This window comes from Erpetoichthys calabaricus, chromosome 13 (assembly GCF_900747795.2).
Source record: "Erpetoichthys calabaricus chromosome 13, fErpCal1.3, whole genome shotgun sequence".
Taxonomy (NCBI): Eukaryota; Metazoa; Chordata; class Cladistia; order Polypteriformes; family Polypteridae; genus Erpetoichthys; species Erpetoichthys calabaricus.
In genome coordinates, this window is record NC_041406.2 from 40,053,277 (window position 1) to 40,078,908 (window position 25,632).

General features: G+C 37.3%; 2 protein-coding genes across 6 annotated transcripts in view; one reads left to right on the plus strand and one right to left on the minus strand.

The window, feature by feature from the left end:
* Positions 1–1,661: 1,661 nt before the first annotated feature.
* Positions 1,662–11,554, minus strand: oxsm (3-oxoacyl-ACP synthase, mitochondrial). Of its 2 annotated transcripts, none has more exons than XM_028818147.2 (3): positions 11,481–11,554; positions 7,377–8,363; positions 1,662–2,253 (listed from the first exon to the last, which is right to left on the minus strand). In XM_028818147.2, exons 2-3 carry the CDS (start codon positions 8,345–8,347, stop codon positions 1,845–1,847), a joined length of 1,380 nt encoding a protein of 459 aa, XP_028673980.1. In that variant the 5' UTR covers positions 8,348–8,363; positions 11,481–11,554; the 3' UTR covers positions 1,662–1,844. The 2 variants fall into 2 exon arrangements, with proteins under 2 accessions (XP_028673980.1, XP_028673982.1); XM_028818149.2 differs by lacking the exon at positions 11,481–11,554 and adding an exon at positions 10,242–10,845.
* A 68-nt stretch (positions 11,555–11,622) lies between these two features.
* The window catches only part of ngly1 (N-glycanase 1), a 34,676-nt gene continuing 20,666 nt past the window's right edge, over positions 11,623–25,632 (plus strand). The window contains exons 1-6 of one of the 4 annotated variants that reach the window (XM_028818150.2): positions 11,623–11,774; positions 12,298–12,412; positions 16,272–16,505; positions 21,315–21,477; positions 22,568–22,787; positions 23,312–23,433. In XM_028818150.2, the coding sequence (XP_028673983.2) occupies positions 11,638–11,774; positions 12,298–12,412; positions 16,272–16,505; positions 21,315–21,477; positions 22,568–22,787; positions 23,312–23,433 (991 nt within the window). In that variant the 5' untranslated portion in view covers positions 11,623–11,637. Of the gene's footprint in view, positions 11,916–12,297; positions 12,413–16,271; positions 16,506–21,314; positions 21,478–22,567; positions 22,788–23,311; positions 23,434–25,632 lie in introns of all 4 variants that reach the window. The other 3 variants (XM_028818151.2, XM_028818153.2, XM_028818154.2) reach the window with 3 other exon arrangements.

Here is a 25,632-nt window from a genome sequence, read left to right on the forward strand (position 1 = left end):
CCAACAGAGTCTGGGTATGATCCTCAAGAGACAGTGGATGGTGTCCTGGAAGATCTCCTCCCAGACCTGGATCAGGACATCAAGTGAACTCCTGGACAGTCTTTGCTGCTACCTGGAAGCATTGCATGCACCAATACATAACATCCTAGAGGTTCTCAATTAAGTTCAGCTCTGGGGAACATGTGAGTCAGAAAATGGTATCAATGTCTTTGTCATTCAGGAAGTGCCTACACAATCTGGCCAAATGAGGCCGGGCATTGTCCTGCACCAGGAGGAACCCAGAGCCCACTGCACCGGCGTAAGGTATGACAATGGCTCTGAGGATTTAATCACAGTACCTAACAGTTGTCAGAGTACCATAGCCTAGTACATGGAGGTCTGTGTGACCCTCCAAGGATTTGCCTCCCCAGTGCAGTGTGTGTATATATTATATATATATATATATATATATATATATATATATACATACATACACACACGCACTATCTGTTGGGTTGAAATCTATGTGATCGATGTAGACATCAGTGTTTACATTTGTACAGCACTATCTATTGGAATTTATTCTGTAATGCATACACTAATAAAATTAATTGCATTTGCTATTCCGACAGATGACACATCAAAAACATTTTTGTAATAAAATGCATTACTAAAAATGTTTGTGATGTGCTATCTGTTGGAATGACAAATGCAATCCAAATGTCTGTTATATGCCATTTGGTATGGGATTTGTAAAAGCAGTGTAAATATTTGCAATGAATCATCTGTTGGAATGACAAGTGCAATGTATTTTATAATTACAAATGTTTGTGATGCACAATCTGTTGGTATAACAGATGTACTAACAGGATGGACACACAGATACACAGACACTTATTTCATTGTGGTGGATATATATATATTGTGGAACGAGCCCCGGACACAGACAGGCAGACATGTTTTACTCACCACCACACGTTTATTTACACTACTATATACAATGTTCAGTGCCGCACAAACCCCAATCTCCCCCAAAGTCCAGGCCAACCACACTATGCCTTCTTCGGACCACCTCCTTCTCTCTCTCTCTCTCTTCACTGACTTCGTCCGTCTTCCACCCAACTCCAGCCTCTCTGTGAAGGGAGGCGGCCCCTTTTATAAGCACCCGGATGTGCTCCAGGTGTGTTCCAGCAATCTCTCACCGACACGCCTCAGTGTGGCGGAAGTGCCGGCTGCGTACCCGGAAGCACTCCGGGTGTCCCCACTTGTCTTCCCCCCAGCACTTTCGGGTGTGGCAGAAGCGCTGGGGTCCAGGGTTCTCCAGGCATGGGGGCGCCACCTGGCGGTGACCACGAGCCCCTACAGGGTTGAGCTTCCCAGCTCTGTACCCGTGGCCCCCAAAGGAACCAGGGCGGTCGCCCCCTCGTGGTCTGGAGGAGGCATGAGCCCTCCTCCTGTCTTCCTGGGCATCCCGGCTGGGTGCCACCCCCAGCCACGTGCCACAATATCTACACATACAGTGTATCACATTATCCATCCATCCATCCATTTTCCAACCCGCTGAATCCGAACACAGGGTCACGGGGTTCTGCTGGAGCCAATCCCAGCCAACACAGGGCACAAGGCAGGAACCAATCCCGGGCAGGGTGCCAACCCACCACAGGTATCACATTATCTTAATGAATATTGTTTTTTCTTTAAGACATTAATATTTATTTCTTTTTTGAAAAAGCTTATTGAAACAGACCATGCTAAATTTTTATTGAATTTGAGAGAAACCAAAAACAATATCCATTAATTCAAATACTGACTTTTTCTCTAAAAAACTGGAGACAAAAAAAATAATGGGTGTCCTTCAAAGTGTACTAAAATGGCATGCTAGCTAGGCAGAGACTAGCATTGGTTCCACCAAATCCAAAGGAGTTAGTGAGTGCTATTCTTCTGCAATCAGTCTTCCATTCCTGTGCTTTACAGGGCACATAATTCAAATCAAATTCTGGTTCTGTTCTGTCCAGATTTAGAGTTGGTGGTAATATACCGTGGTAGCAGGCAAGTGCTGTGAATGCAGCTTCTAGAGCCCCTGCAGCACCCAAGAGATGGCCTGTAGCTCCTTTTGTTGAAGAAACTGCAAGTCTTTGGCTATGATTCTGGAAGAGTCTTTTAATAGCTTGGTTTTCTGCGGCATCTCCCAGCGGAGTAGAGGTGGCATGTGCATTTATGTAAGTAATGTTTTCAGGCATTAAACCAGCATCTTTGATTGCAGCCAACATACATCTGTAAAAAAGCAAGTAAATATCAGTTATTTTTTTCAACACTATTTTCCAGATTTTAAAAGCATTTCAAGTGTAAGCTGATGTACAGTATTATAAGAACTTCATTTCTTTTTTAAAATGAGTATATGGAAATTAAGCTTTTATGTTGATCAAGACATTTACTAAAACACAGAGTATATGTGTTGTACATTGGTATAGATAAGCTAAAATACTACCTAGAGTGCAACAGGCTATTAATATTATTGAATGCCTAAAAAATAATGAAGCTAAAATCATTATCAGTTTCTTGCACATCAAGGTCACAGTCTTAACTTACCTTTACATGACAAAATTAAAATAAACTTCAAGTGGCAAGGCTGATAATAAAACCACCTGCTAAATCTGTAAAAGGTGCCAAGTTGTGTTTGAATGTCAGTTTTGGTTACTGTTCCAAATGCAATCTCAGCTATTAGAGTATTCTTACATAAGGATTCCTCACTTCACCCATATGAAATTACATTAACAATGTGTTTTTTTCTGTTCTGTTGTGTATTATTACATACTAGTCATTTAGCCCGTTACAATAACGGGCTCTAGAACAGTAGTGCATAAAAATTAGTAGGAACAGTCTATATTAAATGGCAAGGGACTTTGACCTCATTCTTTTTGTTGGTCGTATTTTTCTTTCTTTCAGCCTTTCTTTTGTTGATGTTTACTTGCTGAGCTGACTGTTCTTCGTGGGCTGCCGTTGTGTATTGTGTGTCTTTAATTTTCCGTGACAGTAATACTGGCTTTTACGTCCGCTGGCTTGTACGTCCGTAATATACCTTTAATTTTCTCTGCCGGTAATACAGGCGTGCGCGTCGGTAATATGCCTTTAATCTCCTCTGACAGTACTACTGGCTTGTATGTGGCTGTAATATGCGTCACTGAATTGTGTACCTTTAATTTCCTCTCGCTGTAATACTGGTTTGTATTTCCGTAAAACGCCTCTAACTTTCTCTGACAATAATATCACACATCGCACCATGCCCCGCGCATGCGCACTTCACCAGAAGCCCCGCGCGTGCGCACTTCACCAGAAGACACACACACGGACACCTGGACGCACAAAAGGATTTTATTAAAGGGGATTCTCTTGATCCATTCCTTCTCAATCAGAAAGTGAGAAAGGCCTGCTCACTTAGCTTATCACATCATCTCCAATGGAGCACAGACAAGCCATGTGCCTTAACAATGTTCACTTACTGGTGTGCTTCACTTTAAAAGTGTTGGTCCCGATTACTTTCATCATGCTTACTGTCTTTTTTGCTTTGAGTCCTCCCCCCACCTTAAACTACCGTCTATGGGGGAGAAGCAAAAGATTTAGATTCGGCAAAGATTTCAATCTCCACTTTTTGACAGATCTCAACCTTTTATGGGTGTGTGTCTGTCTGTCCGTGTGTCATAGTTTGTTGAGGACAGTCTAGAGATAAAACAGCTGGATGTAAAAAATGTAAAATGTAAAAAAGTCTGTTATGAGATGATGATGTGCTGATTAGTTTTTGAGCCAAATTGTGCAAAAGAAAGAGGCACTCTAGAGCAGGGGTCCCAACTCTGGTCTTGGAGGACCCTAGTGGCTGCAGGTTTTCATTCTAACCCTTTTCTGAATTAGTGACCTGTTTTTGCTGCTAATTAACTTCTTTGAAAATAGATGGCTGTAATTATAATCTTCTTTGGAAGAGGCATTTTTTTTAATAAGGACACTCAATAAAGCTTTACATAAAGTAAATGTCTGCAGCAAACAAGAACATACTAAGATTGTGAAAAGTAACCTTGTTAAAAATACCTTTCCTTTTGGTTTTACATTGTGAAGGCTGACTTTTACCACCTGGTTAGGAATGTGATTCACCAAGGGTGATCCAGTTCACAAGATCCTCATTGTAGAGGACCCAAGTGACTGAACCAGACCAAGGGGGATGCCCACGTAACACCTGGCTGCAGCATATAGATGGTCATTTCATGTGGGGGGATAAACCGCATGTCTGCCTTTCCAACCAGGTGGACAAGCGGTTTTGTCATGTGGTGGGTGTGACAATGTGCTGAAACTGACCTGTTGGGAATGCTGTAACAATGAAACCTTCCACCTAGATATGAATTCTTACAAATCTCTCCCACCTAACTTGTCCTGGCTTGGAAAATCTTTAAATTTTGTACTGCACAATGGTTACATTTTAATTATTTTGCTTAAACTAACCAGGATGTACTGAAATTATAGGACTTTAAATACAGGCATTGCAAGCCTTTCTTGTACTTTCTTCTTCGGTTGTACCACTAATTTAAGTATCTGTTTCAGTCGGTTTCTTTTTCAAATAGTTTATGACTTGGAATGGGAAATAAGTACAGATGCCACAGAATCTGTTGTAATTAATTTATAACCTCGGAACAGTTGGATGTCTTGGGAAAAGGAATTACAGAATTAGTTTACTGCCTGAGAAAGGAAGGAATACGGAGACACTAGAATTACCAAGCCTACAAAAAATCTTGTAAATCCGGCCCACTTTAAATCCCTTCGCACCTCTCCGTCCGCCTGCTATTCCATCCCCCCACCGCTGCAGAACGTGCGCAATGTTCTCCCAGCTCATGCCTTGATTATCTGGGAGTGAAGTGCTGGAGTTTTAGAGTGGAATAGATCGTTATTTGGAACACATGTATTTCATGTGTGTTCCGTTTCTACAATAATCTGTGTAAACACATTGTTAAAACAGAAACGTTTTCCATATTTTAGTAATAAATGACAAAATGTAGGCATAAACTATATAATGTGTGAAGCCTGAAGTCCAAAGATCAAATAAACACTTTCACAAAAGGTTCAAGGATGATAAAACAGCTTCTGTGGTGTAGCGGTAAGAATTGCTGACTTGTAATCAAGAGTCCCCGGTTTGATCCCAACTACCTCCTGTATTTACCGTTTTCAGTAGTGAGCTGCTCTTATTGTTAATATTATACAGTAAACATATACTGTACATTTGATTTGTCTGTAACAGACGGTGTACATTTATAGGACGTGTTAAAGTTAGCGGGTTTTTTTTCACTTTTATTCTCTCAGTCACAATCACAATACATACTACCTAGGGATCTGACGCTGTTAGTTTTTATTTTAAACTGGGAATAACTATAGATGTAAGTGGTGTTTTGAGACAATGGAACTGGACATTCTCTGACCTGGATGGATGAAAGCTGACACACAGACGCTGGTGAATCTCCCTACTTCGTATGTCACCGTCACTTATTTTTTTTATTCAGTTTTATTGAGTGTTCCTGCTCACGCTGAATTAGTATGCACCTTATGATCCATGATGTCAAAGCCGCACTGACAAAAAAAAAACAAAAAAAAAACAAACACAGAGACATATGTATATATGATATTTGGAATTATTCATTTTATGACCTGTATAGTACATTTCGGAAAACATTATGGCAAAGATGCAACATTATTCAAATTATTCATATTAATTCGCATAACATTGCACGTTTTTTTTTCCACGATTTTACCAGTCCCCACATGTTGCTGTATGCGGTTTCTTTTGTACTCCAGGACATGCAGAGCAAAGAACAGTACAGAGAGGTCAGTTCAGCGCTATATGCAATCATCAGATTCAAATGTTAACAGTTCACACATGCAAGGACCGTTCTTCCTACATTTACGACATGTGTACCTGTTGCAACTCACAACCTCTGAATTATAAGTTGGCAGTTCTAACCACAGCACGATGGAAGCTGTCGTATTAGACTTGCACCTTTTGTGAATGTGTTTATTTGATATTTAGCCATCAGCCTTAACACATTATACAGTTCATGTCTATATTTTGTCATTTATTACTAAAACATGAAATACATTTCTGTTTTAACGATGTGTTAACATAGATTGTTGTAGACACAAAACACATCAAATTATTTCCCCTTACAATTCTGGGTAGCTCACTCCCAGATAGTCAATCAAGGCAGGAACTGGGAGAACTTCATGCCCATTCTGAGGCGGCGGGGGGGGGGGGGGGGGGGGGGGAATGGTATAGCAGGCTGCTTGCTGCTTGGGCTTATCAACACATTTAGAAGACAAAAGACGCTAACTGAGAGGTGCGAAGGGATTTAAGGTGGGCCAGAATTACGAGTTTTTTCGTTGGCTCTGGTAATTCTAGTGTTAAAAGATCACATACTTTGGCCACATTTGATTGGCTACAATGACTCTGATCCATGTCACAAAACTCCACATGTGCATTTTAACATAAATATGGCTCATCTGAGGAACCAAACAAAATGACAGAAGGGCAACAGAGGAAGCAACATCAGAGACCAAGACACATGTGACCATTTGATCTGGACATTGAGGAACATATTCAATGAAGAACACTGATTGCTAAATCAAAAGTTGGCCAGAACAACATCTACCTCTTAACATTTTCAGTAAGATTTTTCTAAGACTATTTTTATCCAAACTTTGCTACCAATTGTTTTCTATTATATTTTCTTCTATTTGGTATTGTTATATGCTATTAAATTACACTTTGCTTTTATATTTTCTATACTTTGTACGTTATTTTATTTAGAGTGATTGAAATAAGAAAAGGACACCAAGTGTGAGTTAAATAGGTACTTTCATATATCCACAGGGTTTATCAAGGCTACCAAGGTCACTCCCCAATAATTCAAACAACTGTGGTAAAAGTAAGACATTGTATGATTAGTAAGTGCCATATAGTAAGTGCCATATGACCAAAAGAGTTGCACTTTTGTGCGTGTTGCCATAACACTTACATGTTTGTTAATGCTAGTGATAGGCAATTACTTTACAGACAATCTTATGCAGAACATTGCAGACTGACTGGCACTTGGCACCACTCGAGACTTTTCAGGCAATGTGTATGTGTGTGAAGGGGATCCCATGTGAAAGTTCGTGGGGTGACTGGCAATTGGCATTGCCCAAGACTTTGTATGAGACTGTGCATTTGTGTGTGTGTGCTAATCTTAACATTGAGACCAAACCTGCTAAGTCTCATAAATCACATGATAAAACATAACTACTGGCAGGTCACTTTTTTCAGTTAAGCATTTAAAAAAATTGCAATAATGGTATAATTTAAAATAGCAGACATATAAAAATAGTACCTGTATGGCCCATCTCCATCAGGTGTTGGTGAAGTTATATGACAGGCATCGCCAGATAGTCCATAACCTAGCACTTCTGCGTAGATCCTGGCCCCCCGATCAACTGCATGCTGGTACTCCTCCAATACTACGACAGCAGCCCCTTCTCCCATCACGAACCCATCTCTCTCAGGATGAAAGGGCCGTGACGCAAGTTTAGGTGCAGAATTGCTAGTGGTGCACAGTGCTCGGGCTCTGGCAAACCCAGCAATAGATAATGGGCTGATGCAGGACTCCGTTCCTCCAGCAACCATTACAGTTGCATCCCCATGGGCAATAAACCGAGAGGCGTCTCCAATAGCATGTGCTCCAGTGGTGCAGGCTGTTGACACTGCATGATTTGGTCCTTTCAACTTGTGTTTAATGCTTATTTGTCCTGCAGCCATATTAGTAAGAATCCTGGGCACAAAAAAGGGACTGACTCTGTTGTATCCTTTAGTTTTCAGCATCTCTGCTGTTTGTGCAATGTCCTCTAGCAAGACCATCCCCATGCCTACTGCAACTCCAGCAATTAGCTGGTCATTTTCTGTCTCAGGATACCATCCTGAATCCTTCAGGGCCATGTCTGCAGCCCCTAACGCCATGACAGTTGAAGGAGACATGGACTTCATTTCTGCTTTGGACACAAACATTTCATCTTTAAATTCTCCCTCTCCATCTCCTCTTGGTACTCGGGCTGCCACTTTGCAAGGTACATTCTCATAATCTTTAGAATCCAGGTTGACAATACCACTTTCCCCTTTAATCAAATGCTTCCAGGAAAAGCAGGTACCAACTCCAAGTGGTGATATGATGCCAATCCCTGTAATCACAACCCGATTTTCAGGCTTTGGAGAGCCCAAATTGGTATATAGTCTGCAGCCAGAAGTACCACCACATTTGTGGAAACTGAATGATTTAGGAAATATTAATTTCAGTATCTGCTTTTTCATAATGTGTATTCAACACCTGTTGAAATAAAAGAATGTAAAGTGAAACTTCTGTGGTTTGGGGAAATTAAGAGAAACTCACATTTGCTATTCCTCTGAATAAAAATATACATCAGTCAGTCATTTTATAACCCGCTCAGTCTTGAACAGGTTCACAGGGGGTGCTGGAGCCTATCCCAGCTAGCATTGGGTGCAAAGCAGGAACAAACCCTGGATAGAGTGCCAGTCCATCACAGGGCAAAAAATATACATCCACATAGTGAAACCATATCTCATACATTGCAGCAATGTGCTTGCAAACCTGAAGCTTTAAGTAGAAATCAGCTATTGCAACTTACTTGCAGTACTTTTCATTAAATGCATAGATTCCTTAAACGGTTCCAAAAAAAAATAACTCTTACAATTTAACAATTTCTCTAAATATAACCTTTATTTGACATACTTTAATCAACTTTTATATGATATGTCATTTTCTTTCCATAGTTATGCTGGTTAGAAATTTTACTTTAATAATTCTGTGCATTTTAATCGAATTAATTATTTTATAGGCGCCCCATGATTTTATTTTTAATGCTTGCTTCGCTCACCAACCCCGCCTGCGCTCCATGCCAGCAACTTCGCGTCTCTGCCGCTTGCATATGTGGATTTCACTTTCACCAAACAAAAAAACTTTTAATTCTTAGGCCTCTTCATTGGGAAGAAACACTACTTTTCCCTTATGGCAACACGAGTTAGACGATCTACAAGTCTCCGACTTAAAGTTTAAAGCCAAACAACATCTACATACTTCTGTCATATCACCTATGTCCATATATTCAATCTCTTTTCGCTTTTACCTTTTCGTCAATATTGCATTAAAATTTGATTCTGTGTTTGGAATTACATCATGACAACGCAACATATAACTGCCCATGAGTGAATATCGTTTCTTTCTCTCTACACAAACTGTGTCTGACAATAGCATTCACACAAATAACAAATTATTGAACCGTGTGCGTGGTTGTAAATGTTTTCGATGTAGGAGGATTTTTCCAAATCTCTGTTATAAAGTCTTGTCTTGCGGGGCTTGAAATTTTCTCTTGCGGGATTTCACTTTCACTAAACAACAAATCTTTTAATTCTTGCGGATATGCTGCTTCATTGGGAAGAAACAGTACTTTTCCCTGATGGCAACACAAATTAGACAATCTACAAGTCTCCGACTTAAAAGTTTAAGTCCAAACAATATATTCGATCTCTTTTCGCTGTTCCGTTATTTCACTGAGTAATAATTTCCATTTGTTTGCGCTAATGCGATCTTTACTATCAGTTTTTTGAGACTTTCGAATTTTAGTACTTACATTATATCTAACCTGCTCTGCATGTGTATCATGCCAATGTTTTTGAATTCTTTACAACGTTCTACTTTGTCATCTACTCTTTGTCTTTTATTTCTGGCCCTGGATGTGGTTAAATCTCTTGGCATAAAGTCTCGTCTCACTGGACGTGAAAGTATCTCTCTAAGAAAGTCACGTCTCGTCTCTCTTCCCAAGAGTTTTTTATTATAATAGAGAGATATGACCAACAAAATCTTAGTACAAGATTTTTTTTTTTTTTACTTTTTAGTATATTTTTCAATAAAATCAAGTCACTTAATCTTTTTTTTTATATATTTTTCACTAATATATTTTCATTTAAAATTTCTATTTCAACTTCATTTCACCTTTCCTCCACTCTAACTCAGGGTGTTACACACCTAAAATAAAAATGTTTTCCACATCTGTAGATTTCAGTGTGTATGGGTGGAAAACAAAGGTTTTTGGCCTCCACTGCACTGTGGCTGGTTCGAGCTTATTAGATGGCCTTCCCCGATTAGATTCTAGTGCTCATAACAACTTCTCATTCCCTGAGTGCTCACCCTTCACGGATGAAAATCCTACTCCAGCATTAGGGGGACAGAACAGTTGCTCTCCACAGCACTTTTTGAGTTGCACACCTGTATGCATCTAAATGAAGTTTTGTAGTTTGTGCAAAATGCTTATACTTGACCGGTAGCTTCAGTTTTGCGATAAATCCCGTTACCATTCAATAAGGAGTGGCGCTTTCCACATTAAAATTACTAACAAGGCGCCAAACGAAGTGGACCAGTGTATGATGCAGCCGATCTTACAAGATTACAGAACAGAGACGCGAAGGCACAGACACACGCGGGTATGCATTCAATCAGTCAATCAATCAATCAACTGCATATGCATTCATTTATTTATTTTGCCTATTGAATCCTAAAAATGAATCAAGAGTGAACTGAAAGGATCTTTTGAAGGAATCAATTAAGTAAAATGATTTGAAATGACGATCACTAATCCCAGGCAAAACAAACAACTTCGGTCGCGACATGTCAATTATTTTATCACTAACTTATTCGGAATGCTGTTTAGTCTTCATTTACATACCTGGCCTTGAGATTCACTATCAGAATAAAGATTCAAATGTAGGGATTTTATGCAGAACACGAGGCAGCTATTTAATTAATTATGGGCGGAGGCCAATTATAAGGCAATTGTGTACTTGCTATACGGTTTTTTTTCACCTGTGTAAACTTGCAGCTTCAACATCACAGTAACTGAATACTTAACGCAACAGTGTGTTTTCTTAAGAGGTTATATTTAAATAACTCATTTGAGTTTCAGTGCTCTGAAAAAAAGAAAAATTCTATTGTTAATTAAAATCAGAAGAGACAATACGTTTGCATTAAGAATCCCTTCTCTCTCTCTCTGTCTGTCTATCTGTCCTGAGTGGGTCGTGGGTTGGCGTAGTCAAGTGGCTTATCGATGCTGCCCCCAGTGCTCCAGAGTACTGACCACTCCACGTGTGAATGATGACTCTTAACCTTGTGTGTCAGTAGTACACTCAGTTCAGAGCTGCTTCTTCCCCACGATCCTAAGCTTACAGATAAGCAGACTCATTCAACTATGCGTGCAATAAGCCAGCACTACGCAGATGAGCCTGCTCTAAGCGCTAGTAGTTTCACAACGGTTTCCTAAGTGCAACAGCCGAGCGATCACAGGTCATCACTCATCTACAAGACTACGTCCCACTAATGTGAACAGTTCAAACACACAAGAGAAGTTGCCCCCTGCTTACAAAGGGATCTTACCGAGAAGCAGGAGAAATTAACGAATATCTTGTGACTGTCAATAACACGCGATCATTCGTTAGCGGTTCTTCGTATGCCGGTCCTTAATTAAATAAAAGAAACGTAAAATCTCAAATACTAAAATACTATGTATATCACAATTAAATTAAATAAATAAATGGATAAATTATGTTTGTATAGAATCACGTTAGTTAAAGATTGCCGTTTAAAGTATGTTGGATTGGAATCAGGCAAATTGTGGACAGCTATAACACAAAGACGCGCAAGTCACTGCTTCCCGTTTACAGAATCACAGTGAGTGTACTACTGAGTTTATCGGGAGATTATAATAAGGATGGCCAACTTGTCAGGAATCAACGAGTTGTGTGAAAATCCAAATGATGTGTTTTTGGACGTGTCCAAGCTTCTGTTGACATACGCGGATAACATTTTGCGGTAATCAGGAAGGGTGCTCGATGTTAAGAGTCAGATTCGCACCAAAGTACAGTTTCGGGGTTCACAGAGTTTTTGCTAAACGATTTGGGTAAAAAATAGGAATTGGTGCTGGTTTAAGTGGCTTTCACTTTCGCATGCATGTAGTGAGTTAGGGTCGCATTGTTTTCACTTTTATGAATCACATATAGTGTATTTAAAGTTTCTTGCTACTTTTGAGATTTTATTTATTTATTTATATTTAATTTGGAAAGAGTGGCACGGATGGAAGAATGTGCTGATCTGGTTGAACATTTGAATGAGTGTGCAAATGAAGCGATCTGTAAATAGTAATAGGTTATCATCTCTTTTTTTTCTTTTTGTCTGAATGGTAATGACTGGATAGGAATCCGGAAGAGGAAAAATTTCGATCCATTCGAATTGGAAACCCAACGTTTTCCACCAGACTCCTGCCAATCAGGGGCGCTGTGCGATGTCTCTTTGACATGGGATTTGAAGAGGTATTTTCACCTGCTGTTTGTTTTAGTGACATTCTCTCTATCTTACCTAGTGATACGTTACTACTTTAACTAATGTTGCCTGTTAGGATGAATTTTGCACATACGAATTGAACTTAGTAATTGGGCATGACCTTTAATATTTTAACAGTTAAAATGTTGATTTATATATGCATGTAACTGAAGAAACGTAAGTTGCTATAATGCAATAAATCATCTTAGATCTTTTGACCTCAGTTAAGAGGGATTGGAAATGGAAAAATAGGAAGGTTTTTTTCAGTGCAGGACTGTATTTGGCAAGAGTCTGTTCTGGCAGCACTGGGTGCAAGTCAGAAATCAAACCTAAAGATTACACTTATTTAGACTGGCTTTGTTTAAGCAGTTAACCAACAAAACACTGTTTATAGATTCACAGTGAGTTTATCAAGAGAATGAATAAGGCTGGCTGACTTGTCAGGAATCAGTGAGTTGTGTGAAAGCCCAGTGATGGGTGTTTGGACATGTCAAAGCTCCTGCTGACATACCTGGATAAAATTTTGTTGTAACTGAAAAAGGTGTCAAGAGGTTAAGGACATCTTTAGGGATACTGGAAGATTGGTCAGAATCCATAGTGCTTGGGGATGGAATTTGAACTTGGAACTGTGGAGCTATGAGGTAGCAGGGGAATAGCGGGGAATTGGTTAAGGAAATACAACTCAAACACCCATATTTGTGGATGATGTAAGACAGTTAAGAGTTAGAATTGTGCCTGTACATATACATATACAATATAAAGAAAAAGTGTTTGCCCTGTATGATATTGGGCATGAATGAATATCTTACACACTGAATTGGATTTTATAGTTTTGGTATTGTAGAAGAATATAGAGGAGAGGCTAGGAGAATCATATGAAAGTACAATTTTTCTTTCATTTTTTGTGGTGTACAAGACAATCAGATGTGCAAAGTTATGGTATGAAAAAGTTACACATCTTTTCAATGTAGAAATTGTTACATGTATTTGTTGATTCGTAATCATCTGTACTTTGTAATCTGATAAAATTAGATAACATTGTGAAATATATTTAGTAAAACGGAAAAATCATACAAGATGGAAATACATATAAAGTAGCATGAAAACATGTGTTTGTGTTTATAAAGTGTGTAAAAATGTAAAACGTGCCTAAAAAATTCTGAACTACTTTTCAATTTAATTTAAGGACAGAGTTGTGCCTCTGAGGTTATCGATCTGCGCTGGTATCTCGAAGGTTGCCAGCTCAAGTTCCATTCCTACCAGAAGGGATGCTACTCTGTCAGGCCCTTGGGCAAGGTCCTTAACCTGAAAATTGTTCCAGGGGCGCTGTACAATGGCTGACCCTGAGCTCTGACCCCCAAAAGTTATGCAAAAAGACAATTTCCCCTAGGGGATTAATATAGTATATCAAAAAAAGCTTTTAATTAAATATGTATTACTTAATCAAATGTTATGTATGCTGTGAAGATCTTTTTGTTGCTTGTTCCTTTACAAAAGAGCTTCATCTTCCGTAGATGTGTTTTTTGTCTTGAGTGAACTGTCTACTTCTCGGTATTCCACCAAGTTTCTGTCAGTTTGAGATCCCAGCTTTTACTTTTGCCGTTCCAACACAGAAGATTCTTCTCAACCCATTGTTTGTTAGATTTTCTGAAATTATGATCATTCTCATGGTGGAGGATTCCTGATTTGCTCTTATGCAGTCAGGGATGGACACTGTGATATTCTGTAAAAAAATGTTTAATATACACTTTGAATCCTGAAAGGGTGGCAAGTTAGATTTTAGCCAGATGTGATGTGTTTTTAATAGTTGCTTGGTAAATTTTTAAACACAAGATTTTTTAGGCTTCTTTTGGATATCCTGTACATTTTTTTTGTTCTGTGGTTTAGAGTTTTTGCAGTATGTGTTCTTAATTTGTAGACTATTTTTCTTTGAATTAATACTTGCCAGTGTCTCTGTTATTAACCTGCAAGGATAAAATCAAATTGACAAGTTCTCAAGAAGTAGAGGAACACTTTCTAACTCTTTGATTAGTTAATTTGGTACACAGCAATTTTGACACATGGTTACACTTCCTTGTTAATGGAGCTAATCATTCTTCAATTTTCCTTCAATTTTCATTTGTGGAATGTTTGCATTTTTTTATTTTGTATCTTGTATCAATTGTTCTAAACATTATGTGCAATTTATTTATTGCACATAAGGGACTGGAAATTTCCACTTTCTTTTATAGTGTTAAAGACAAGTTTTGATTTCACATTAAAATATTAAAGAAATAACATGGGTCAAGCATTATCATGTCCGTGTGTCCATGCATATAACATAAAATGCACACACTGGATGGAGGCACCCTTCAGTGCTTTCCATCCCAATTACATATTTAAAATAAGTTCTGGGTGAATAGGATGGCTTATCTTCTCTGAATGGCTTTTGTCAAAGATAAATTCACAGAGCCATTCTCAGAGTGGAAGGAGTAGCCTTTATTTACAGAGAAGCCAAGGACTGAATTACATCTGTTGATTACTGTACACCTCTCACATATATAGTTACTGTAACTGCAGAAGTTTTCATGTCCTTCAAAGTTACTGATAAACAGGGGCCTGAATCTTGATGTTTGTGCTCACAGCTGGAGCCAATTTGATAATTGTTCAAAAGTTTTAATGTTCTAAACAAGACAATATTATAAAAGCCAGTCAAACAACACAGTAAATAAGAGTGTGTTTCATTTGTATTTGAATAGACCTTAATCCACTTTAACACTGCAAGCCAAGATTTTCATTATAAACTGTCAACATGGATGAAAATAATGCTGGTGTTAATGTGAGAATGTTGGTACAGCAAGGGTGGCTAAAGGTCAATGTATTCCCACTTTAATCACACCCTTGATTCCATGCAATCTCTACATAGCATGTGCACCATGAGGACATGATGCTGATAACTTTTGTCATAGTATTGCTGCTTGTTATAAGGGACAGTTTTGTGCCAAGTTATATTGCAGATCAGCATTGATCTGCATTTGATACCTGAGGATGATGATTTTACCCACATGCTTTCTGGTGGTTACCAGAAGAACTAATATGATACCGACAGAAAAATAGATTTTTGGTGCTAGGAAGGAGCCCATATGGCAGTGCCCAGTGCTCAAAATAAAATTAAGCAGGCCAGAGTAATAAAAAACGGCACCATTATTTAATATAATAAACCAAACTTTGCCAGAATAAACAAAGGATAACTCGATGTAACAGGCTGTCAGAGCAGAAAGAAAATAGGATATCTCCCTATGTCGGACTATACAGATCTTTTGTCCCATGCCTGCCTGGTTAGGTGGCCCTCCCATTTGCCAGCCCAAAAAGTACAATAAGACCTTTCTCACCTTATGTTTCTCACTTTCATCCTTGGCCCAACTTCCTTCCAGTTCAGCCTACATCCAAATTCATCTTCTGGTGTGAGGATGACACATTTCTGGAAGTTCTGGGTTGACTGTTTACTTGCATCTCTGGGAGCACTGCATGTATCTGTCCAGGTCATATTTTACTCTCTCCTGATCTGTCAGTGCCACTTCCTATTATCTTTCCATAGGACCCAGGATGTTTCCAGGACAGGTCACCTCCAGCATTCTCTGTATTTCTTCACTAGCCTATATGGGATTTCTCCTTCAGCTAGTATGGCTTTGTCTTTTTTTAGGAGGTCTGTTTTAGGTTTTTTTTTTCGTGCCTTTTGCTATCCTAGTGATTTCATAATTCCTGAAAGCCCCATAAGGTAAATAATAACAAATTAGAGAATAAAATCTGGCAGATTTTTGAATAAAGAACTGTACTGAAGAAATGCTTATTTTGCATTTTTATTGTCAGGGAGAAACTCATCTTGTTTTTCCAAAGACTTCATCAGTTGAACAGCTGCGACGCATCCGAGAACTTATTGCTGCCGAAAGGGACCACCGACTGCAGGGGAGTCCCTCTTCTCCACCAGTGGTCACCCAAAATACAAACCCCACACTGAGCCAGACTGTCCCTAACGCTACACCATCTCCTCCAGCTCCTGAAGTGCAGCAGCCCCAGGTTTGTCCTTCTCTACCTAGGGATCCTGTAAGTTGCCATTTTCATTATGATTCTAACTGATCAAAAAAAATGTTCAACATAAAAATTGTAAAAAGGGGAAAGATCTGGGATGCAAATTTTTCCATTCTAATATTGTTTATTTTTTATTTATTTAATAATTTACTTATTATTTATACTTGTTTTGGGAATCTTAGTGTTAAGAACAAAATTATCTAAATAACATTGTTGAAATTAGTAGTTAAATTAGTGGTGTGCAGCAGTCCTATGCACTAAGCAGCATCACAAACAGTTTATAAAGCTGACCAACTGTGGTTTCACAGTTTCAGATGTGGTTATTAAGCCAAGACTCAAGAGTGGTAGATTTAATAGATTTAATATGTTTCTAATTCACTAGGCTATGAGTGCTTTTAATTCTAGTGATTGTGGAGACAATATTGAAATTAAAATTGCACTCTTCAGTGTAGTGCACTGTTTAGTATTACCTCTTGAACCTTGACCATTGAATAAGTGGGAGAGACAGATCTTCAATTAAAAAAGCACAGCATTGCAGGAATGTGCCTTTCCTATTAATGTTGTACACTGATTTTGGTAGAAGTATTAATAATATTTTAGTAAAAAGTGCATGTGTTTTGTGTGTTTTAAGTATACAATGGGGTAAAGGACAAGTAGATTATGCGACATGAGTAACATTTTCACGTCATTTACCCTTGTACAACACAGGTTACCATTATGTTCCACTCTATTATGAATGTTTTGTTTTTTTTTCTAATTTTGCATGAAAAAAATTAGCTTAAAATTTTTTGCCTCCAAAAGCAAGACGTTCTTCTTGCAGAACCAACACTCCAGATAGTGGAGTTAAATCAGGTGCAGCTATACCTGCTAAATACGTTCTCAAACATTTGATGTAAATGAGAAACCATTTCATATTTATTATATGGGACGTACTAGATAGTTAATTAACTATGTATGAAATAGTATGGCTTTCGAATAAAAAAAAAAAAAAAGTAAAAATAACTTACTGCTGGGGATATTGGAGTCTACCATGTGCCAGAAGGCAGGGGAGGTATTAATGTAAGTCCATCTCCACCCCTTGGACTTTTGGTTCTGTAGTGAGAGACACATTAAAAAACATGACACTAGTAAGTGTGTCTCATTTCACAGAATCCAGAGCTTAAAACGTGCTGCAGATTGTGTGCCTTTTTATTAGCTGAGAGGTCTGGAGGAAAAATAGATGGCCAGTTGTATTGGGTAAATCAATATCATGTTATAAAGGGCTGCTACTTACCACACCAGTGCAATAGTCAAGATATATTTTATAGCTAGCAGCCAGCTCTTATTGAACTCAACTGCTGTAAGTGACAGCTTATTGGCAGTGGCTAAATGAGTTATCAGTTCTTGCATCTTCTCGGTAAAATATTTTTCTTTATGGCTAGTGACCAAGGTTGTTATAGTTTTGCCTTTTTATATTAGTTTTTATTTCTATAGTTTTGCCTTTCTATTTAGTTTTAATTTCTACTAGGGGGCTCTGCATGGTCAGATGTCCGTGAACTTGTTTTAAAAGTTGTCTCACTGCCTTGTCTCACGTGACATTAAAGTGTCTCTCGCGGGACGTCAAATCACAATCTCTTGGCACCAAGTCTCATGTTTAAGGTCCCCGCGAGACACTCCGTGGCCAATCTCTTTCATCTTGCGGGTCTTTAAAGTGTCTTCCGAGAAGATCACGTCTCGTCTCCCTGGTCTCCCTTCCACCAAGATTTTTTTTAATAATAGAGAGATATATTTTTTTACTTTGGAAATTCAGTTTAGTTTTAGTTTTCCTTTATCGTGTATTTTTAGTTTTAATTTAGTTGTTATTTCACAAAGACATTTCTATTTTATTTTTATATCTATTAGTTTCAGTTTTAGTAATTTATGGTATGGTTAAAGAGCAACTATGGAGTTTAGTTTTGTGTCACAATCGGACAGAATTGTACACTTAACGGGTCAGGATATGAGTTTAAAAGCTTACTCCACTACATTGTTTACTGTTTGGTTTTGTTTTTGTCTGATAAATACAAGCATAATCAAAACCAGATACTGAATATGAACAATTTTATACAATGTTATAATTTTTAAAACATATTCTATGTCATTTGTGCTGAACAAATGTGCGATGATTGTTGGCACTTTTTATCTTTTCCTTTTATTGCCCAGAATGGGCCAATTTGTAATGAAATTTAGGTGAATTTTAAGGTTTGAGGGTTTTTTCTCAAAATGTCTACAGCACACAACATACCTCGCTCCAAGACAATGTGCTTATAATGTATGCCTTCAATATTGCAACAAAAAAATCTCCCATACTTGGCTTTATTTTCTACCAGCCATATTGATTTCTGATTCCATCTGAGACACATATAATTTATAGACAGAATTTTTCCTCCTGTAGGCCTGAAAAGATGTTAAAAAATCAGAAAACAGATTCTACTGTGTTCTGACAGGTGTGATCATGAAAATCATGGGGGCTTAGGAAGAACAGAACTCTTAGGCTTGAATCAGTGTCCAGACGCCACCTAGCTGTATTGAGGGAAACAAAGAAACACACGCATGTAGTGTCAAGGTTTGGGGCAGTGAGACTTGAATAACCCATGCATAAGAACAGTAAACTCTTAATGAGCTGAGCAGTTAATAGGTACATGGACAGCCACAAAACTATAGAGACAGCATCTGAAATTAAGAACAATATATACATTATCTAAACCTGTTTATCCAGTGCAGGATTGCAGGAAACCTGGAGCTTACCCAGGCAGGTTTGGGTGCAAGGCAGGGAAAATCCCTGGTATGCAATATGTATGATATGGCTGATGTTAAGAACAAAAAGTATATGATATTTCAACTGTCTATTTTGAGAGAGCGAGAGAAATTGAAAAAAAGGGGACAAATATTTTAAAATATAATACTGCTACCGGATTAGTTTCACAATATCGGGTCTTTTGAGCTATGAATATAAACTAAAAAAAGAAAAATTAATAAATATAGAATTAATACAAAAACATATTAGCATGTTTAGTTTTTCACCAGTTGGCATTGCCAACTCAGGAAGTTTTTTATCGCCTCGTTGTTAAATGCCTTTTTTAAACCAAATGTGATTGGTCAGAACCAATATACTGATCTTGTACATTGACTGTCAGTTTCTTGATCAGTGCTGTTTTATTTTGAAAAAGGGTTTCTCCTGTAAGAAGTGGCAGGTGAATTATTGTCTGCAAAACACAGGCACCTGAGAAATAAACTGAAACCTTACTCACTCATGATTTTTCTGTCTATAAGGTAAAAGTTTTGTTGACCAGCACATTCCAATTTCCGACGTTTGAATTACATTTTGATATATAAGAAGCGCAAAGAAAGGCGGCACTTAAATTGCTATCTATTTCACACGCTTTACACGGCTGTATTCAGCTTGCTCTGTCACTGCAAATGCTGTGTGAACAGCCGCCCTCCATCACCAGCTGCCGTTCACTGGATGAATATATGTGGGTGGCTCATGGTGGATGACTTTGTTTTAGAGTTAAGTTACAAGGGTTAAAGATTAATGACAAGAATATTCATTCAAAAATGAAAACTAAAAATATTTTTAGTACCGGTATATTATTATTCTATTTCAGTTAGTCTTACCATCTACTTTATTAGTCTCGTTTAGTTTTAGCTTTTAAATTAATTTAATTTTAGCTTTGTTTATTATTTTATTTCAGTTTACAAAAATGTTATTCCCATCAACAATGTTAAGTGGTAGCTTGTCTTGCTCTCTATCATTTTATAAACCCTCAATATGATTCTGTCATACCACTGGTTATGAGGTTTTTCATTGCTCTAGTAGTCACTACAGTCTACAGTCTGATCTTCCAATCTACATGTTTTTTTTATAATTTTGTTATGCATTGTTAATGTGCTACTTTGATATTTTAGCACAGTCTTATACAGTTTGCAACAACCCTTGTCAGCTTTCATGTAAACTACTCCCAGAACAAGAAAGTTTATCATACTTTTTTCTGAAAAATCTGCTTCTCTTAGTAAACTGATCTGAGATATAGCTTTAATAGTGTACTTTAAATACCTCCGTGTATTTAAATGATCATCATTTCTAAAAAGCAAAAGTCTGTATCGGTTGTTGCAGTGCATCAAAGGAATTTGGTTTCTCTGTACAAATTTACATTAGTTGTGGAGTTGATAAGATTATTTAGTTTAAGAACTTACCATAAATTAAGTGAACAGCTGGTAATTAACATTCCCAGTTTGAACTGAAACATAGAAAACATACAATGAATAAACACATTTCCACATTAATGGGTTTATTTTTATAAAATAATGTAAAGTGAAAGATTAAATTAAGCTTATTGTTTTTTGTTTAGAATATTTTAATCTAATTGCCTTTTTTACTTGTAAACACTACAATGTACTTTTCCATTTTTAGAACAAATACATTAATATTTTATAATTATTAATTTTGTAAAAGTGGATAAGTATTTTGTGGTTTCTAACTTGATGGGCAAAAAATAAAAAAGTACAGTCTTGCACTGAATAAGCCAATATTCTGTGTTGGGTAGTAAGGTTAGTTCATTTATCTTCTTCAGGGGAGTAAAATGGGTTTTTATATTAACTGAAAATACATTGCATATATGTTGCATATTTCCTTTGTATTTTACCTGTTGGTTTTAAAAATATTTCAAATATTTTTCTTTTACTTTAACATACAGTAGTGTGTCAAAGAGAAAAAAATATAGTAGTACATGGCAGGTACAGAGTTAATTTGTGTGTTGCAGCTTTTATGGAAGATTTTATTTTCTTTATATCTTTCTTTATTAGGAGTCTATCATGAGTTTTTTAAGAACACTTCAATCAAACTTTGAGCATGTCTTAATATATGAAAACTCGGAAGTTCAGCAAAAAGCTCTATCATGTATTCCTATACTACAACTGCAGGATAAAGCACAGGAGAAGTTGGTGCAAGCCATGACAGTAGATCCAGGTAAACTATTTTTATAGTTATCTGTTTTTAATTATTTATTGAGAACAAACATCTATTGTTATTTTTTTTCTTTATGACTGATAATGAAAGCAAAACAAAGGCATCATTACTTGTCTATAATTTAGTACAGTATGACCAGTAGTCATGAAAGAGCTTGCTTGTTTTGACATACTAACAAAATAGAATGAAAGTACCACTCAAGACCTCTAAGTTGGGTTCCGTGCTTCAATGCAGCCATTATTAAAACAGCATCATACACCGTACATGGTGGATTTACAAAACAATGCTCAAGTTAACATAGTATCTTTGAAAAGCAAGTCTTAATATACAAATGCAAAAGACAGACATGTTTAACTTTTCTGCTAGTCTTTGGCTGTTAACATGATGGGTGAAGCATCTTAAATAGCCTTTTCTGCATCACAAATAATGCTCATATTTAATCATTGGGCTGGAAAAGAAAGTTTTGTTGCCAACAACAAAAAGGGACAACAATATTAAAATAGAAAATTAAGTGACATCACAATGGTGCAAATTAAATAACAGTCAAAATTAATAAAAATAAGAAATACCATATTAATAAGGGTACAGACATTACAGAAAGAAAGACTCTTAAATTACTTTCTCAACAAGTGTACTTCACATTTAGATATTACTTAACCCAGTCCAATCTTAACAGAAATGAAGCAAAACTTGTTTAGAGTCTTTCTTTTAGGCAAGTCATTAAATGTGTAAATAAAGTGAATGTGTGGTGAACTAACAACAATAGATACATACAGTATACATATTTTCTTGTATACTTTAACTGTATAACAACAAAACTTTATGTGTACTATTGCGTTTCATTATTAAATTAAAATGATTTAAGTCCACTGTCTTTTATTATAAGTTTAGCTGAGTTAGCGTCCGTGGTATAGAAAAGTTTATGAAAGGAAGTGAGTTTGTGAGTTTCTATGTTAAATATTGGTAATCAAATTGTATGAAAAAGTTATTGATATTACTACTGTGTCAACCAGTTTCTTCAAAACCTCTTATTTAACCAATTTGTTTCCAATTTTAATAATTCTGAATTTTATTGTATCTGCTTTTCTAGGTTGCAAAGTAAATACCAGTGATTTTTTGTTGATTGAGTTACTGCAGTGGTTTAAGGGGGAATTCTTCAGTTGGGTAAATAATTTGCCATGTAGCAGATGTGGCGGCCAAACTGAAACTGCTGGTAGTGTGCCTCCTTCACCTGATGACTTGCGGTGGGGTGCACAACGTGTGGAGAGTCACTACTGCAGTCAGTGCAACTTTACCACAAGATTTCCAAGGTATATTTTTTTCTTACATCAATAAATCATTGTTTTAAAATATTTTATAAACATTACATTTAAGCATTGAAAGGTCGCCCATTGGAAGGCATTGCAAGTGATCTCATTTCTGTTCGTTGTGCAGTTTCCTTGTTCTTCCCACATTTTTATGATATCCAAAACATACTGTCAGGCCGATTGGCAGCTCCAATTGAATGTACAGGCTGGTGTGCTACCTTGTGCATAATGCTAGTCCATAGGCTCTGGCCCCATATTGCCCTGATCCAGTTAAGCAGTGAGAACATTTTTTGTGAAATTTACAGAAGCTTCCAGATGAACTGAGGAAAATATCTTTGTTGAAATTGCAGTTTAATGTATTTACCAATAATAAAACCAGAGCTTATTTTTAGGTTCACACAAATGTTTCTCTTTGTGTATGATGCATTCTATAAAATTGTATCATTTGATAGCTTTTTGCATAAGTATCAGTGCTGGTATGCAACAGATAGCCTTATGCTTCTTGATTTTAAATTTAATATGTGCAGATATAACAACCCAGAAAAACTCCTGGAAACCAAACGAGGCAGATGTGGGGAGTGGGCAAACTGTTTCACGTTATGCTGTAGAGCAGTGGGATTGGATGCAAGGTATATCTGGGATATTACAGGTAAGACTTGTGCGTAGTAGTAGTTCAAATAAAACGCAGGACTGTTTTAGAGTGTCCTGTTATCCACCACTAATAAGACTTACATCGAGTATTTGATGGATATAATGACACATGATGTGAATTTTCCAGTAATTTTCAGTTGTAGCCTTCATTTACATAATCTTAGTGAATCAGAGGTAGTCAGCGGCGTGCTCCCATGAAGCTGAACGCCTAATGTGCCAAATGAAGTGACTCAATCCAAATTGTCTGTAACTTACTCCAATATTTGTCTTTAGGTGTGGAGGTGGGCTGTGTGTGCATGATAGCTAACTACCAATGCAAGTTCATTCGGAACTTCTTAGCATAGAATGTAGTGACAAGTAATAAGGGATACACATGTTTTGAACCTCGCAAACAGAAGAAAGACTTGTCTTTCTGATGTCTCATATTTACATACTAAAATAGAATAAGGGGAAAAAGGTCTGAGACTGAAGCTAATCTCGATGTACCTGTTAAGCCTTTATGCAGTGCCGGCTCTGTCAGACAGCATGCTATTGGCAAGGGAAGAACACTGAAAAAAAAAAAATGGCTCAGCCAAACATAAAAGCCAGACATTAGATTTTTTTCAAGTGCATTCGGAATGGCAGTGCTAAGGGTGTATTCATACCTGGTGGATTTTCATTTTTCACTCTACATTTAAATAAGAACATTTTATTCAGCTGAACTTCTAAATACAGTTGGCAGAAGTTGAAGAAGTTGCACTGTAGCATCTTATATAAATAGTCACTTTTTAGTCATACCTTTTTTGTAAATATGTTTCATAATAGAGGAGCACAGATCATTATCTGTAAGGGTTATTCCAATTTTGAGTGTCTTTGACAGAAGATCCACTGATTCTGAGTCTGTTTGAAGATTTCTGGAGCTTTACATTTTTTCCCAAGTATCATATTTCCAATTAAGGTGAGGATAGTAATATTGTGTTTAAGTACTGAGCCCTCCATAATGTTTGGGACATATTTTTCCTTGATTTACCCCTCTGCTCCACAGTTTAAAATTAGAAATAAACAATTCAGACGTGATTAAAGTGCACATTGCAGACTTTAATTTGAGGATATTTGCATACTTTTCAATCACACCATGTAGAAATTACAACACTTTTTATACATGGTCATCCCTTTTCAGGTCACAAAGTGTCAAACTTAAATTTATAATAATAAATGTGCACAAAGCACCTCCACTATACTTCAATAAACAATCACTACTACAGTAACAATCACAATAATCAAATAAACAATCCTCCACTCCCAGACGCTTAGCCACCCTGCCTCCCAACTCGGCTCGTGCGTCTGGGATTTCCCAGAGTCTTTTATAGTCCGTGACCCGGAAGTGTTTCTGTCCCTCAGTCCATGTGACTTTCTGTCACTTCCGGGTCAGGTAAAAACTTCTCCTTTTCTTCATCAGGCCAGAAGCACTTTATTTCTTTCAGCCATGTGACTGGGATTTACTTCCAGGCTCTATGGAAAATAAACGTCTCTGTGTCTCCCTGCAGCGTCTTCTGGCGACCCCGACGTTATCCAGCAGGGCTGTGCATTAAAACTCCATAGTCCATGATGCCCTGCTGGAATTCGGGGCATCTCCACGTTGCAAGGAGGGCTCCATTTAGCGGCCTGGGGGTATTGGCCGGGATGAATGGCCAGCTATATCTCACAATATATAATCAATTAATCATTCATTACTTGAACCTACTCTATCTAATATGCTGTTCAAACATTATATTTCTTAAATTTGTCTGAAACTGTGGTTGAGTGCTTATATTTTCCTGTTAAAACAACAAGCTGATAGAACTAGAGAAAATCACCTCTCACATTAGTTTATATTGCTTTGAATTGAATACTGTAACAAATGTGAAGCTTTTTTATCAAAATCTAGTGGTATTTTGTGTTTTATGCAAGGTATTATATACTTTGCAAAAGATTCATCAACTGTAAATTAGCATTTCTTGTCAAGTGATGTACATGTACTGTTTACATATAGGTTTTCATACATGCACACTGTTTAAAAAGAACAAAGCTTTCTGTATACATCTAGTAAGGTTTTGTCACAGATGGATAGGTGGTTATCACCTTTAGCTTTCATTTTTTTTCTCTTATTTGCACAAGAGTTGAAGCACAAGGTTTACCACCTGTCTCTATTTGAAAGGAGCTTGTTTAAAAAAAAAAA

What these genes read in the sequence shown, in the direction of transcription:
- oxsm (XM_028818147.2), bottom strand. Translation starts at nt 8,347, where the DNA reads ATGAAAAAGCAGATACTGAAATTAATATTTCCTAAATCATTCAGTTTC. An exon ending in GATGGAGATGGGCCATACAG is followed by an intron (nt 2,254 to 7,376) that starts GTACTATTTTTA and finishes GCTTTTTTACAG; the next exon opens with ATGTATGTTGGCTGCAATCA.